General features: G+C 43.9%; 1 protein-coding gene across 1 annotated transcript in view; it reads left to right on the top strand.

Moving 5' to 3' along the window:
- The window catches only part of trappc11 (trafficking protein particle complex subunit 11), a 60,380-nt gene extending 53,797 nt beyond the window's left edge, over positions 1 to 6,583 (top strand). The window contains exons 26-30 of the mRNA XM_078215087.1: positions 2,670 to 2,781; positions 2,946 to 3,037; positions 4,891 to 5,024; positions 5,763 to 5,930; positions 6,110 to 6,583. Coding sequence (XP_078071213.1) covers positions 2,670 to 2,781; positions 2,946 to 3,037; positions 4,891 to 5,024; positions 5,763 to 5,930; positions 6,110 to 6,154 — 551 coding nt within the window. The 3' untranslated portion in view covers positions 6,155 to 6,583. The remainder of the gene's footprint in view (positions 1 to 2,669; positions 2,782 to 2,945; positions 3,038 to 4,890; positions 5,025 to 5,762; positions 5,931 to 6,109) is intronic.
- The last annotated feature ends 11,125 nt before the right edge of the window (positions 6,584 to 17,708 follow it).

Here is a 17,708-nt window from a genome sequence, read left to right as displayed (position 1 = left end):
CTACAGTGTAGGAGGAGGCCATTCAGCCCATTGTGTCTGCACCAACTCTCTGATAGAGTATGTAACCCAGGCCCTATCCCAATAACCCCACGTATTTACCCCAGCAATCCCTCTAACCTACACATCTTGGGACACTAAAGGTCAATTTAGCATGGCCAATCCACCTAACCTGCAGATCTTTTGATAGTGGGAAGAAACTGGAGCACCCAGAGGAAACCCACGGAGAAGGTGCAAACGCCACACAGTCAGTCACCCAAGGCTGGAATCGAACTCGGCTCCCTGGCGCTGTGAAGGCAGCAATGCTAACCACTGTGCCACCCTGCCGCCCTCAGAACTCCAGGGAGAACTTGTCTGCTTTGCTTCAATGTAATGTCATAGGATCTTTTGCTTCCACCTTAAGAGAGCAGATGGGGTCTCAGTTCAATGCCTTATCCAAAATGGGGCATCTATAACGGCACAGCATGCCTTCAGTACACCACTGGAGTGTTGATCTAGATTTTGTGCTCAAGTCTTTGGTGTGAAACTTGAACTCTCAACTTTCTACCTCAGAAGCGCAAATGCTACCACTGGCTTTGCCTTGATGCTTGGTGAGATCATGGGTTTTGATCTCACTGCTGCACATGTATCACTATTGAATGGCCTCGTCTGTGCTTGATCTCTAAGCCTATTGATCTGTTCTTGTCTCTTCAGGCTTCTGCTTTAATTTCAGCCTTAGGACGTTGTTGCATTAAAACAAGAACTGATGTGCCCCAGTGCCCGCTTTCAGATAACTCTGATAATAGTTTCCCCATCAATCATCTTCCTCACTTGTGTAAGGACTGGTCCTTGCAGACGGAGACAAAAGCAGGTGCTCGTCATAACCCTTTTGTCTCTCGATTGCAGCCATGTTTCTGTTGTCACATGAAAGATTCTCATGTGACTATTGCTGTTGAACTTGCAAAACTGGTCTCGTTGTCCTTCATTGGTTTATCTGGTGCGAATAAAGCATTTCTGTCTGTTCTGGACCTGTGTTGACAGTCTCGGGCACAGAATGCTCTAGTAAGGTTCGCACTTTACGCTCCCCAACCCCTCACCCCCACTCAGCACCCACATTAATGCAGGTTGTCCCCCAGTTTACATATGCTCCAACCAAATGCAGTGGAGTAAATTTTAACCCCCAAAAGCTGTTGAGGTTGAGTCAGAGGCCAGAAATTTCAAACCCGCCTCCAACATGCCCACATCTGGAGTGGGCAGCCAACCTCGTCGAAAGGATGGGTTGGTTATTTAAATATTCTAATGAGGTTGCCAACCTCTTAAAACAACAAGTGCTGGACATACTCAACAGATGTTAATGTGTTGGAATCCTGACCATTTCGTCCGCTCTGAAATGCTAACTGTTTCCCTCTCTGCAACTGCTGTCTGACCTGCAGAGTATTTCTAGCATTTTACTGTTTCTTTTTCCCCCAGATTTCCAACATCTGCAGTATTTTGCATTTGTATTGGCCTCTGATTTCAGCTGCTCTGTAGATTGTAGAAGGGTGACAGGTGGCACCGTGGTTAGCACTGCTGCCTCACAGCGCCAGGGGCCCACGTTCAATTCCAGCCTCGGGTGACTGTCTGTGTGGCGTTTGCACGTTCTCCCCGTGTCTGCGTGGGTTTCCTCCGGGTGCTCCGGTTTTCACCCACAGTCCAAAGATGTGCGGGTTAGGTGGATTGGCCATGATCAATGTGCAGGGGTAGGGCCTGGAGAGAGTGCTCTTTCAGACAGTTGGTACAGACTTGATGGGCCGAATGGCCGCCTCCTGCACTGTCGGGTGTCTATGCTGTCTAGGTGGATTTTCCAGTCCTCGGGGAAACCCGGCTACTGAAGAGAGTCAAGAATTGTTATAAGGAAAAGATAAGTGCCTTTAAAGCATTGTTTGTGGGGCCAGGCGGTACAGGAATGCTGGACCCCACCCTAACTCCATTCTATACGTCAGTGGTAGGACCCTGCTTCCAAATCACGTTCCTAGTAGCAGCTGCAGGTGCACACGGCATGTTCTGAAACTTCAACCCTCCCATTTACCCTACCTGCCACTGTCAATATCATCTGGGCCATCATCTTGCACTTACATATATTAAAAGACATCGCCAGAGATGAATTACATTTTTCTTATCCAGATTTCTTCAACCTGCATATCCTTGTGTGGCCAGCAAGACTGTGGACAGTTCTCCAATGCCCTCATCCAGATCATTGATGGTGAGAGCAGTAATCCCTCCAGAACCCTTGTAATAAGTGGTCCACAAAGAACCATTATGATAAGCACCCACCTATTTGCAAATGCAAATGGTTCCATATCCAATCCAAACTCCACCGCCAATCAGTAGGTCTTGACCTTATTTACAAGCCTTTTGTGTGACACCTTGTTGCAGCAAGTCCTAAGGAAGTGCAGATGTGTGGGTGTTGGCAGGAGAGGAATATCAACCTGCATGAACATATAGCCACACACTAGAAAGCTTGTGTCGGGTGAGGTGCAGAAGTTTGCGCAATTTTAAAAATCTGTTCTAGCTAAGGCTTATCTTTTGTTCACTACAAAATGCTCCAAAAATTGCCAAAACTGAGTAACAGCCCGTCAGCGATCTAAACAAAATGGCAAAAATTGTGATTTGATGCCACGATGCTCAGCATTTTAAAAATCTTTTTTGTTCAGTGGTTCTACAGACAGGAGAAAGTGCCAGTGAGTGCTTCTGCCTGCAGTGTCCACCAGCACCTACTAACCAGAGTGGAGTTCCCTCCGGTCGTTATATAATCTCCTGGAAAAGGCAAAGTATATTTTATCACTTAAAACAGCAAGCTTTTGAAAACGCCAATTTGTTTTGTGGAGCAGAAATCCATCATCATTTTTTTGATTTTCACTAAGTTGCAAATAAAACCGGAGAACCCATGTTGCTAAGCCTTTACTTATTGTATGTTGCTTTTTTAATAGGACCTCTGCTGCTAAAAGTATACCAGTTGTCGACACGGTGATTACCTTGCCCCATGTGATTGTGGAGGCAATTCCGCTCTATGTTCATGCAGGTGAGCTGCTCTTTATATGTACAAAATATCCAACTTAGAAGTTTTAAGTGTAGAATGCAATGTCAACACTAAAGCCAGCGAGAGTTCATTGTTAACAATAAATTTTCAGACCGAATACATTGTCCAAAGGAGGAAGTAAGGAAGGGCTTATTAAGAAGGAGCTATTATCCAAAGCAGTACATACCTAAATTACCAAATTTAATATTTTAATTTAGATTTTTAATTAATTATCTAAAGCAGTACAGAGCACTGCCTCACAGCTCCAGGGACCTGGGTTCAATTCCCAGATTGGATCACTGTCTGTGTGGAGTTTGGACATTCTCCTCCGTGTCTGCGTGGGTTTCCTCTGGGTGCTCCAGTTTCCTCCCACAGTCCAAAGATGTGCGGGTTGGGCTGATTGGCCATGCTAAATTGTCCCTTAGTGTCACAGGGTGTGTAGGTTGGAGGAATTAGTGTGGTAAATATGTGGGGTTACCTGGATAGGGCCTGGGTGGGATTGTTGTCAGTGCAGACTCAATGGGCCGAATGGCCACCTCCTGTACTGAAGGGATTCTATGATACTGTATACTCTTGAATAATAGTCAGTCGTGTAAAAATCAATTCCTGACAATTGGTCAAAAAAACCTGTAATTTCCTGTAAGAGTTGACCCTCAACTTTCCAAGGCTACTCCATTCCGATTCGCAGTCCCCACTCTTGAGTTCAGAGTAACATAGCAGAGAGCAGAATTTGAAGCAGGGGTTTTCTGATCTTTCAGCATCCGTGCTGGATTGCAAGACTTTGGGGTACTTGAGATATTGGGGTACCTGAGTAAAAGTTTAATTTATTGATGAAAGGTGAGATTGGAACAAACTGCATAGCCAGTGTGCACCAGCCCGAAAGCTATCTGTGTGGAGTAACCAGTTGACTGTGAGAGCCCCAAGCATCGACAGTTGAAAGTAAGCCCAGTCAAAACAAATTGGAACAGAGACTGAAAGTCTAGCACGGTTCTCTGGCTGCCTGTGTGAGCCATCGGTAATCAAAAGTATGTCCCTCAAAAACATTATCTGGGTAAAAGTTAGCACCTTAATTTTTGCCTAAAAATTGGATCTCAAAAATTCTGCTTTTACGAGAGTATATATGGAACCAATGTCCAGTGCCTAAGTCATCACTATTGAAACGTTGTGAATCTGATTTGTTCAAAAAATGCTTGGCTTGCAAAATTACTACAATTATGTACAATATTTTAAGCACAGTAAGAAGTCCCACAACACCAGGTTAAAGTCCAACAGGTTTATTTGGTAGCACAAGCCACAAGCTTTCAGAGCACTGTTCCTTCATCAAGGTGAGTGGGAGTTCTGTTCACAAACAGGGCATATAAAGGCACAAACTCAATTTACAAAATAATGGTTGAAATGCAAGTCTTTACAGGTAATCAAGTCTTAAAGGTACAGACAATGTGAGTGGAGGGAAGGTTAAGCACAGGTTAAAGAGGTGTGTATTGTCTCCAGCCAGGACAGTTAGTGAGATTTTGCAAGCCCAGGCAAGTCGTGGGGGTTCCAGATAGTGTGACATGAACCCAAGATCCCGGTTGGGGCCGTCCCCATGTGTGCGGAACTTGGCTACAATATTTTAAGTACAGACATTCTCTAATTATACTGAAGGGGTGTGGGAGATTCAAAGCTTGTAATTCACTGATAATTCAAAGTTTCTAATTTTAATAGTTCCTTGATTTTCATCAGACCAGTGTTATGTGCATGTTTCCATAATGGTCTACAGTGAATTTAGTATATGTAAATATGCAGCTGTTGTGCTAAAATGGAGTTGCTTGCAACAATTTAAACTAAATGTACAATTCTCTTCTTTTCTTTGAAAGATCTTCCATCGTTTGGTAGAGTCCGTGAGTCTTTGCCAGTCAAATATTGGCTGCAGAATAGGACCAAACTAGTGCAGGATGTGGAGGTTCTTGTGGAGCCCAATGATGCATTCATGTTTTCTGGCCTTAAACAGGTACAGTTTGTAGCTGCGAGTAGGTAAGTAGGTCTGAAGATTGTTTGGAGGTGGGAGGGATGGAACAACAATGTAGACGTTTTGCCGTGGATAGTTACTTCCCGTAATTATCTGAAGAGTAATTGCTTTTTGTCTCAGCCCTCAAGATTGTGTAATGACTTTAATCAGGCAATTGAGGTGGACCACCCCCAATTTAAGGGCCAAATTGAAGGAGCCTCTTGCTTTGTATTTAACCAGGGGCGGCACGGTAGCACAGTGGTTAGCACTGCTGCTTCACAGCTCCAGGGTCCCGGGTTCGATTCCCGACTCGGGTCACTGTCTGTGTGGAGTTTGCACATTCTCCTCGTGTCTGCGTGGGTTTCCTCTGGGTGCTCCGGTTTCCTCCCACAGTCCAAAGATGTGCAGGTTAGGTTGATTGGCCAGGTTAAAAATTGCCCCTTAGAGTCCTGAGATGCGTAGGTTAGAGGGATTAGCGGGTAAATGTGTGGGGGTAGGGCCTGGGTGGGATTGTGGTCGGTGCAGACTCGATGGGCCGAATGGCCTCCTTCTGCACTGTAGGGTTTCTATGTTCTATGAGTGTCGGGACTCCGAGTGTAGACTGCGAACTGAAAGCACTCTGTATGCTGTTGTCAGACTTGTAAATAAAGGCATTTTGGAGAAGGGACTTCTGCTTCCGAGGACTTATTACAGATTGTTTCCATTTTGTTTTCTGACGTTTTCTTTTGCTCTCTTTTTAAGGTCCGGTTGCGAATTCTACCTGACACTGAACAAGAGTTATTGTACAACTTCTATCCACTCATGGCTGGCTACCAACAACTGCCAGGCCTCAACATAAGCTTGACCCGGTTCCCTGCGGTCTCCAGCCAGCTGCTGAGCAGATTCCTCCCCACCCATGTTTTTGTGAAGGTGCGCTGAATCTAGATCTTTTTAAACTTTATTTGACTTCAGTCATGCAAGGGCTTATCTGTGCACATTCTGTATGAACTACATAGGGAAGAATTATTCTATTTATTTCCAAAGAAATTGTCCTGACGTTTAATCACCCTTAATGTGACTTTTTAAAAATGTGTTTGGTTTCATTTTAGCCTCAGGGTCGACAAGTGGATGAAGTAATTGTAGTGGCTGCTTGACGGAGAACCTGTCTTGTGGAAGAACAGTCAAACCCTTGTGATCAGAAAGGAACTGGATATAATCATCGTCCTTATTCATGGATGTATAAGATTAACTGGCTATTTGAACTGGAGCTGCAGCATTTGCGACCTTTAAATGTTTCTTAATTACCACACGTTTGCACGCTGCTGGCCAGGGAGGCATAAAAGCTTACAATTTCTAGATGTTGAAATTAGTGTTCCGTAAGCAAAAGCAGGTCGATAATGAGCTAAGAATTATTAAGATTATTACATGATTTCAATATGAGCTTTGTATTGTTAAAGTTCAAAGCGATATGATCTTGATGTTTGGACAAAATGCTATTGTAAATTTTCCATTTATAATTACCATGCAGCCTTGATGTTTGGGAGGAGCTGCTACAAAAGATTTCAGTAAATCATGTATGAGCATGATTTGTGTGTGCAAATTATTTGATCAAACTGCCGCAGTGTTAACTAAACTCAGATTTTGATTTGATAATACAATTTACACATCATTGAAGAAGAAGTGTACAAGCAGCCCAGAGTGTCGGATCCGTAATCTACAATGATGTGCCTCCAAACAATTGGGTCATTAAATTGTAAGCGCAAAACTTAATTCCTTAATTTAGACGACAGCCACTAAAAGAAGTGTGGTATGGATCAACATTGGGAGGTTGCAGAATTAGAACGGAATGTGAGGAGATGTGAAATGGTCATGGAAGGATTTAAACATCAAGATGCAATTTTTTCTTTTAAAGACTACAGGGGCTGGGGGCGTGATCTTAAAAAAAAAAAAATTCTAAGTCCAGAACAACCGTGAAAATGAGTGTGTTTCGGATCCGTTTTTCCTGCTAAGTCCAAATGTCGAATCCCAACTTTAATGATCACTCCCCACCCTGGCTGGATCGATCGCCACCCTCTCTCCTCCCCACCGAACGATATGTAGTGGCAGCTGTCCACAGCTCCCCCCATGCAACGCAATGCAGAGTGTGCAGCAGTCCCACCCTCCCCCTGCCGAATGCTATGCAGAGTACATAATGGGCCCGCCCCAGTCTGGCCCCACCCTCTTGGCGGTGCCTAACAGGCAGTGCCAGGATGCCTAATGGGCAGTGCCAGGTTCTACTGGCGACGCCATCACGTCTGGTCCCAATTGATGGGGGAGCATACATAATCCTCACTGGAGAGGCCACACTGGACGATTCTGTCCCGGGCCTGCTAATCATATTCAAATTGACATTAAAATAAATATAAATAATTTATTCAGCCTTTTGCTGGAAATGGGCGATTTTGTTTTGCTATCTTACCAGCTAGCCCTGCCCTTGAGCTGGCAGGGTGCAATGGTAAGATCACCCCCTAGATTTGGGCACTGGGTGTCAATGTAATGTAAGCTGTGCATTGTTGGTTTCATGCTTGCCTCTGAGTCGCAAGGTTTCGGGTTGAAGTCCCTTTTCAGGGAATAAGAGCACAAAAATCAAAGCTGACATTGCAGGGCAGTACTGAGGGAGTGCTGCACTTTTGGGAGGTGCCATCTGTCAGCTGAGAAGTTAAATCAAGGCTGTGTCTCGGGTCAACCTAAAAGATCCCATGGTGCCTGTTGAAGCGCAGTGGAGTTATCTTTGGTGCCCTGGCCAATATTTCAATCTCAATCAACATCACAAAAGAACATATTTTTTTCCTTTTCAATGGATGTGAGCATCACTGGCAAGGCCAGTATTTGTTGCCCAACCTTAATTGCCCTTGAATTGAGTGGCTTATTCAGCAATTTCAGAGGGCAGATGAGAATTAACCACATTGCACTGCTCTGGAGATCATGTAGGCCAGACAAGGATGGCAGATTCCCTTCCCTGAAGGACATAGTGACCGAGATGGATTTTTATGGCAATCAATGATAGTTTCGTGGGCACCACTGCTGAGACTAGCTCCTAATTCCAGATTTTATTTCTTGAATTTAAATTTCACCAGCTGCCAGGGTGGGATTTGAACCCATGTCCTCAGAGATTTCGCCTGAGCCTCTGGATTACTGGTCCAGTGACATTACAACATGTTGCCGTCTACCCCTTGGTCATCTCATTGCTGTTTGTGGGAGTTTGCTGTGTGTAAATTGGCTGTCCCATTTCCTGAACTCCAACAGTGACTGCACTTCAAAAAATACTTGGTTGTCTGAAAAGCATTTTGAAATGTCCGGTTGTCTTGAAAAGCGGTATGTAAAAACCAGTCTTTCCTTGGGTCAGCAAGAACAGGGCTGATGGCTGAATGAGACCTGGTGTGATCTAGGAAATGGGCACCTGTGGTTTCTATCAGTTTGTGGAGGGACAAAGGTAGGGGGCCAGCTACTAGAACTTTGGAATGTTCTAGTCCACATCTAACACGAGCACAGGTTGGGATTAACCAATCCCCTTGAAGCTTTCATTTGGCTGTTGCCAGATTCTCCACCCACCACCAAACCTGCCGCAGGCAGCTTGGGAGAATTCTGCCCATCGATTAAAAGGGGTGAACTCATGACGGGAAACCCAAAATTCTTCTACCAACATGTAAATAGTAGTGAGTAGTAAGAAATGGAGTGCACCCCTAATAGGGGCAAAGAAGATGATATATGCTTCAAGGTGCAGAACAAGGCTTAGTGTACTTTGTATCAGTGTTTACTAAGGAGCAGGAATCTGACAAAATATTGGTAGAAGTGGAGATAGAATCAATGGTGTTGTAAAGTGAAAGGTGGGTAAATGTATCCTGATTTGATTTATTATTGTCACATGTATTAACATAGTGAAAAGTATTGTTTCTTGCACGCATACAAAACATACCGTTCGTAGAGAAGGAAATGAGAGAGTGCAGAATGTAGTGTTACAGTCATAGGGTGTAGAGGAAGATCAACTTAATGCAAGGTAAGTTCATTCAAAAGTCTGACAGCAGCAGGGAAGAAGCTGTTTTTGAGTCGGTTGGTACGTGACCTCAGACTTTTGTATCTTTTTCCCGAAGGAAGAAGGTGGAAGAGAGAATGTCCGGGGTGCGTGGGGTCCTTAATTATGCTGGCTGCTTTGCCGAGGCAGTGGATCTTCACCAGTTTGCAGTAACGCTTTTAAAGTCGGGCACGTTATGCAGTGAGATAGACAAAGGGGACAAAAGTCAATTGATGGTCCAGCACAACTTTATTAAACACTTTATCAAGGAAAAACAATATTTATCAGACTCTACTGTTGCACTTTAATTAAACTTTTATCAAACTCTATTAACCTCTTCAGTAAACAATCTTAAATCTCTATGTAAACAGTCTCAAATCTACACTGGCTATCTATCTACTTCTGATATGCACTTCCGAGGATTTGCTACACCCTATCCACAGGTCCCTATCACTGTATTTGTTGTCTGAAAAGACTGGTAATATCCATTCGATGATAATTTACCAAACTTCGCTGGACTCTGGAGTGGTTCCCACAGATTGGAAAACAACAAATGTGACGCCACTGTTTAAAAAGGAAGTAGACAAAAGGTGGGTCATCTTAACTTCTATAGTAGGGAAAATGCTTGAATCTATCATCAAGGAAGAAATAGCGAGACATCTGGATATAAATTGTCCCATTGGCAAGACGCAGCATGGGTTCATGAAGGGCAGGTCATGTTTGACTAATTTGGTGGAATTCTTTGAGAACATTACATGTGCAGTGGACAATGGGAAACCTGTGGATGTGATGTATCTGGATTTCCAGAAGGCATTTGACAAGGTGCCGCACCAAAAGCTGCTACATAAGATACAGGTGCACGGTGTTACGGGTAATGTATTAGCATGGACAGAGGACTGGTTAACAGAAAGCAGAGTGGAGGTAAATGGATGTTTTTCTGGTTGGCGATCAGTGACTAGTGGTGTGCCTCAGGGATCAGTGTTGGGACCACAATTGTTTACGATTTACATAGATAATTTGGAGTTGGGGAACCAAGTGTAGTGTGTCAAAATTCACAGATAACAGACACTAAGATGAGTGGCAGAGCAAAGTGTGCAGAGGAAGCTGAAAGTTTGCAAAGGGATGTAGATAGTCTGAGAGTGGGCAAGGATCTGGCAGATGGAGTACAATGTTGGTAAATGTGAGGTCATCCATTTTGGAAGGAATAACAGCAAAATGGACTATTATTTAAATGGTAAAAAATTGCAGCATGCTGCTGTGCAGAGGGACCTGGGTGTCCTTGTGCAAGAATCACAAAAAGCTGGTTTGCAGGTGCAGCAGGTAATTAAGAAGGCAAATGGAATTTTGTCCTTCGTTGCTAGAGGGATGGAGTTTAAAAACAGCGAGGTTATGTTGCAGCTGTAATAAGGTGCTGGTGAGGCCACCTAGAGTACTGTGCACAGTTTTGGTCTCCATGCTTGAGGAAGGATATACTGACACTGGAGGGGGTGCAGAGGAGATTCACTAAGTTGATTCCGGAGTTGAGAGGGTTGACTTGTGAGGAGAGCCTGAGTAGACTGGGACTGTACTCATTGGAATTCAGAAGAATGAAGGGAAGATCTTACAGAAACGTATAAGATTATGAAGGGAACAAGTGAGGAGGCAATGGAAATGCTGGGCTATGCTTAGGGCAGATAAGTCACTTGTCCCGATGGTTTGTACCCCAGGTTTAAAAGGGAGTGGGTTGGAGATAGTTGAAGGGCTCACCATAATCTTACTGTCTTGCGTCTGATCACATTAAATGCCCAAGTCTTGAGGAAAGTAAGGACTTTTTTTTGAGGTATTGGTACAAAGTTGTGTGGAAAAATAATTATTCTATTTTTCTCACCATTATTATTTGAAGTGCATTTGGTGCAAATTTTACTAGAATCTGGGATGATGTGGGAGGGTTAACGGAGAGGGGGTGGGGCAATAAGAGGCCTGATATCAGGAGAAGCAGCAGGGCCTGTGATCTATCTCCTTGGCCTTGCCAAGGATGGAGGATTTTAGTTACAAGGTTCAGTTAAAAAAGCTGGTGTTCTCAAGCAAATAAAGTTAAGGGGAGATTTGATAGAGGTCATCGTCATAGAGTCAAATGCCAGAATTTTACCACTTTGACCTCCCGAGACTTGCAAGATCCCGCCCAAGGCCACCGGAGAATGCCACTCTGCGAGCCTTGCCCACCCCGCTTCCAGAAATTGTATGCTACGGTGTTTCAAATGTTCATCTAAAAGTTTCTTAAATGTTGAAGGTTCCCACCTCCACCACCCTTTCAGGCAGTGAGTTCCAGATTCCCACCATCCTCTGGGTGCAAAAGCTTTTCCTCAAATTTCACCTAAATATTCTGCCCCTGCCGTTAAATCTATGCTCCCTGGTTATTGATCCCTCTACTAAGGGGATAAATTCCTTCCTATCTCCCTCTGCCCTCATAATTTTGTTCACCTCAAGATTATGATAGGCTTGGATCAGCCTGTCACAATCCCTGAAGTTTCTGGAGGTAATAAATCAAAGTTCTCAACTTTCACTTTAAGAGTAGGAATGCAGGTGAACTTTGGGTAGTCGCATGAGTAGTGTTTCTATAAGATGCCAGAAAGCTATTCACACAATGTGATAAAGCTGTCTTGAAGCTTTTAAAGAATGTTTCAAGGATTGTATGAATCTTTCAGCTAACCTATTGGTTGATGGATGATAAGATGCAGAAATTATATGCTGAACACCATTTACTTTGAGACATTATCGCTAACAATCTGTCCCAGTTTACCAAATCTTGCAAAAATTTCAAAGTTTTTCAATGGTTTGTAGTAGACCTTATGAGAACAATTTTTGGCTACTTTGTGCATCAAAGTTTGAAGTTTATTTATTAGTGTCACAAGTAGGTTTACATGACATTACTGTGAAAATCCCCCAGTTGCCACATGCTGGTGTCTGTTTGGGTACACTGAGGAAGAATTTAGCATAGCCAGTGCTCCCAACTGTCAATTATGACCAAGAACATGCAACCCTCAAACAGACCAACAAAATCTACATGCAATCATTGCCATGGCATTTTAGGCCATTCCCAAAGGTATAAAGGAAGCAACGGTGGTGTATTTCTTATTCATGCACAGGATTGACACTGTCCCACCTTTTCTTCAACCTGAGCATTCAGACCTTGTCAACAAAAATATAGTCCTTTATCCGAACTATACCAGGATGTCCTTGATGTAGTTGTTCAAGAGCTCTTCCACACAGACTTGGAGGAACGATCACTCAGATTCCCCACAATGGAGATCCATATAGTGAAGAAACCTTCATACTCCAAACCATCATACTCCAAACCATCATACTCAATGCTTCTTGTTCTAGATTCAGGACTAGTCAGAGTACACAAAGACCCTGCTCCATAAGGCGAAGCATTGCAAGCAAGCAACAATGGTAGCTTCAGATTAAAATTACATTAAAGGGGCAGCATGTAGATGAGAAATAGAAGGATGGGTCAACAGGTGGAACCTTGAGAGACACCTGAGGCAATGGGGCAGGAGTGGGAAGAGAAGTCATTGCAGCGATTATCCTTCTGTGAACATGTGTGGGATGTTAAAAATTGCTGTAAACACAAGTTGTTGGTATATATACTGTACCGACTAACCCAGGATAGGAAATGCAGAGGAGATTTTCCAGTATTTACAGTGAGATAGTGGAGATGGTTATATATTTGAGGTTAGCAGTTCAGAGAACATTTATCAGAATAATACCTGGAATGGGTGGGTTGTCTTATGAGGAAAGGTCAGATATGCTGGAGTAGTTGGGATGGCCTTGTGATATTATTGCTAGACCATTAATCCAGAAACTCAGCTAATGTTTTGGGGACCTAGGTTCAAATCCTGCCATGGCAGATGGTGGAATTTGAATTCAATAAAAAATTGCCTGGAATTAAAAGTCTAATGATGACCATAAACACCATTGTCCATTGTCGAAAAAACTCATCTTGTTCACTAATGTACTTTAGGGAAGGAAATCTACCTTACCGGTCTGGCCTACATGTGACTCCAGAGCCACAGCAATGTGGTTGGCTCTCAGCTGCCCTCAGGCAATTGGGATGGACAATAAATGCTGGCCAGCCCCATGGCCCATGTCCCATGAGTGAATTAAAACAAAATAGGCAACTTGATTGAAACGTATAAGATCCTGAGGGATCTTGACAGGGTGGATCTGGGGAGGATGTTTCCTCTTGTGGAAGAATCTAGAACCAGGAGTCACTATTTAAAAATAAGGGGTCACATATTTAAAATGGAGATGAGGCAAAAACCTTTTCTCTCAGAGGGTCATGAGTTTTTGGAACTCTCTTTCTGAAAAGATAAGGGAAGCAGATTCTTTGGGTATTTTTAAGGAAGAGGTGGATAGATTCTTGCTCAGCAAGAGGGCAGTAAGTTATCGGGGGTAAGCGGGATGCAGATTTGAGGCTACTATCAGATCTGCCGTGATCTTATTAAACGAAGGGGCTGGCTCAAGGAATGAATGGCCTACTCCTGCTCCTTGCTCATATGCTTACATGGTATGGGGATAGGACGGGGGCAATACACATTTTTATGCAATTTGTGGTTTCAAAACTTATAGTTTTTCATACATAATCTAACTGAAAAGAGGAACCGAAAAGGGAAACTAAGAAAGGGAACTGATCCTCCCTGGTTCTAAGGAAACTAAGACTGAAAACGAGATTGGAAACCAAAACTTCTGGGGAGAATGAAACTGATTGAAATCAGGTAAAAACACACAGAGCCACCTGAGCTCGATATTGAAACATAGAAACTAGAAGCAGGAGGAGGCCATTCAGCCCTTTGAGCCTGGCCTGCCATTCATTTTGCTCATGGCTGATCATCAAATTCAATATCCTGATCCCCCTTCCCCCCATATCCCTTGTTCCCTTTAGTCCCAAGCTCTAATTTTTTAAAAAATCAGACAACGTTGGATAGTGATTTCCACAGATTCCACTCTCTGGGTGAAGAAGTTTCTCCTCACCTCAGTTCTAAACGTTATCCTCAAACTATGATCCCTAGTTCTGGACTCCCCCCACCATCGAGAACATTCTTTCTGAATCTAACCCTGTCTAACCCTGTTAGAATTTTATAACTTCCTATGAGATCCCTTTTAAACTCTCTTCTAAACTCCAGTGAATATAATCCTAACTGACTTAGTCTCTCCTCATATAACAGACCTGCCATTCCAGGATTCAGCTGAGTAAATCTTCACTGTACTCCCTCTATGGCAAGGACATCCTTCCTCAGATAAGGACACTAAAACTGCACGAGTGCTCGAGGTGTGGCCTCACCAATGCTCTATACAATTGCAGCAAAACATCACTATCCCTGTACTCAAATTTTCTTGCTATGAAGGCCAACATACCATTTACCTTCTTTACTGCTTGCTGTACCTGCACGCTTACATTCAGCGACTGATGTATGAGGACACCAAGGTCTGGTTGAGTTTCCACCTCTCTCAATTTACACCCATTCAAGTAATAGTCTGTCTTCCTATTATTGCTACCAAAGTGGATAACCTCACATTTATCCACATTATACTGCATCAGCCATGCACATGCCCACACACTCAGCCTGTCCAAATCACCACTGAAGCATCCCTGCATCCTCCTCACAGCTCACCCTCCCACCCAACTTTGTATCATCTGCAAATTTGGAGATAATACATTCAGTTCCCTCTTCCTAATCATTAATATATAATGTGAACAGTTGGGGTCCTAGCACAGATCTCTGCAGAACCCCACTAGTCACTGACTGCCAATCAGAAAAAGACCCATTTATACCAACTGGTTCCGACAAGATTTAGTGATGCCCTTTTGATGTTACTTTTGGACTGTCACCTTCACTAAATATGGCTTCAGTGTCTGTCACAGGATAGTTATCGTGGTGTTTATTACAGGTTTTAACTGTTGAAAGGATCACCTGTCAGTTCTGAATTCCTTACACCTCAACCGTTCTCATTTTTCTGGCTGTCCATGGTGAAGCAATGGTGACTTCAGCCATCTGAAATTCTCCCCCTCTGTCTCTGCCACTCTGTCTATTTTTCTTCCCACCTGTGGGCGGCACGGTGGCACAATGGTTAGCACTGCTGCCTCACAGCGCCAGGGACCTGGGTTCGATTCTGGCCTCGGGTCATCGTCTGTGTGGAGTTTACACATTCTCCCTGTATCTGCGTGGGTTTCCTCCGGGTGCTCTGGTTTCCTCCCACAGTCCAAAGATGTGCGGGTTAGGTTGATTATTCCTTGGTGTCAGGGGGACTAATTAGGGTAAATGCATGGGGTTATGGGGATAGGGCCTGGGTGGGATTGTGGTCAATGCAGACTTAATGGGTGAATGGCCTCCTTCTGCACTGTAGCATTCTATGACCGCCATTTTTAAGACACTCCTTAAAGCTGTATTATTCTCTGTGGACTGATGCCACATTTGGTTGCCAGTGTTTGACGGGAGTGTTGTACTACATTTAACGGTGCTATTTAAGCACATGTTTTTGATGTTTGGAGGAAAGGGTTTTGTGTATTTTTTTTGCTTTCAGTTGCGCAACCACAAGGGATGACGTCACTGTGGCATAAAAGGACAATAAAGAAAATAAAGAACCTTTGAACAGTCACATGGGAGCAGTTTGACATTTGGATAAAATGCGGCACCTTCAGCATTTATTTCTTGGGAGAAATGTGAACGAAATGATTAGGGTTTTGGCATTGTTTGCATTCACAGCCAACATTGTGCGAATTAATTTCTCGCGTGTGGCCTATGAGACTAAGTCTGGAGTTTTATTTTATGCTTTTATTAGTGACGATATCAGCAGTTATCTGGAACTCATTAGAAAGCCAGGAGGGACCACCTGTTCATACACTGAAGAATTTATTGGATTGTGTCTCGTCAAGTTATCTAGTAAGAAGTTTAGCAACTAAAATCCTCACCCTTGTTTTCAAACCCTTCCATGGCCTCTCCCCTCCTCCAAGGCTGATAGTCCTTCCAGATTTCTGCACTGTTCCAGTTCTGGCTATTTGCGTATCCCTGATTTTTTTCACCACGCTACCATTGCAAGCCGTATCTATGGCCAACTTCAGCCCTAAGCTCTAGGATGCCCTCCCTACCTCTATCACTGCTTTGACCAAATTTTGGTGACTTGTGCCAACATTGCTTCACGCGACATGATCATAGATTCATAGAATCCCAATAGTGCAGAAGGAGGCCATTCAGCCCATCAAGTCTGCACTGACCACAATCCCACCCAGGCCCTATTCCCGTAACCCCACTTATTTACCCTGATAATCACCCTGACACTAGGGTCAATTTAACATGGCCAATCCACCTAACCTGCACGTCTTTGGACTGTGGGAGGAAATCAGAGCACCTGGAGGAAACCCACGCAGACACGGGGAGAATATGCAAACTCCACACACAGTGATCCAAGGCCGGAATTGAACCCGGGTCCCTGGCGCTGTGGGGCAGCAGTGCTAACCACTGTGCCACCGTGATGTCCAATTTGGTAGGCACCCCTGTGAATCTCTTTGGTGTTTCACTGCACTGATGGCACCATACAAATGCAAGTTGTTGTTGGTTTAGTTGCAGTTTCATTAATCTGCTTTCTCTGCATACCCTTCTCTCTGCCGAAGTGTTGGAATTTGCTAACGTGACTCACTTCAGTGGCCTGTGAAAAGGTAAAATTTACTGCATGTCCATATAAAGGCCTACTGTTGAACATTGGATTGATATGGTGAACTGTCACTTTACCAAAACTACCCGATGTTGTTAATTCTGTGTAATATATTCATATAAATTATGAGTGAGGAAGATCATTCAACCCATCTAACCTAGTCTGCCATTCAATAAGATTGTGGCTGATCTGAATGTGGCCTTAACTCCAAATTTCCACCTATGCTCAATAACCTTAGACTCTCTACCTCTGCTTTAAGAATATTCAATGAGAGTATAAAATTACATGGGGAAAATTGATCGGGACTTACCAGTTCATCTAGCGTGTTGCATATGATGCAGCAAGTATTTAAGAAAGCTAATAGAATGTTATCATTTATTGTGAAGGGTATTGATTACAAAAGTAGGGAGGTTATGCCTCAGTTGTACAGGGTACCGGTGAGACCACCTCTGAATTCAGAGAGTTAGCACAGACTCAGCAGGCTGAATGGCCACCTCCTGAGCTGGAAAATTGCGAGATTCTGAGGTTTTGTTAGCAGCAAGTCACACGGGCCTTTGTGCAGGCAGAATTCGGGATGACCATCCAGCCTTTCCAGAGCATTCTGTTTCACCTTCAGTTAAAAGAGGCATGGAGCATGGTGGCACAGTGGTTAGCACTGCTACCTCACAGCGCCACGGACCCAGGTTCAATTCTGGCCTCAGATGACTCTGTGTGGAGTTTGCACGTCCTCCCCGTGTCTGCGTGGGTTTCCTCCGGATGCTCCGGTTTCCTTCCGCAGTCCAAAGATGTGCGGGTTAGGTTGATTGGCCATGCTAAATTGCCCCTTAGTGTCAGGGTAAATATGTGAGGTTGCGAGGCCGGGTCTGGGTGGGATTGTTGTTGGTGCAGGCTCGATGGTGTCCCTTTACACCTTAGGGATTCTATGATTTTATGAAAATCTCCGAATCCTAACACACATTTTCTGG

The sequence above is a fragment of the Mustelus asterias genome, chromosome 6 (genome assembly GCF_964213995.1).
Source record: "Mustelus asterias chromosome 6, sMusAst1.hap1.1, whole genome shotgun sequence".
Lineage (NCBI taxonomy): Eukaryota > Metazoa > Chordata > Chondrichthyes > Carcharhiniformes > Triakidae > Mustelus > Mustelus asterias.
This window is presented reverse-complemented; position numbering and strand designations above follow the sequence as displayed.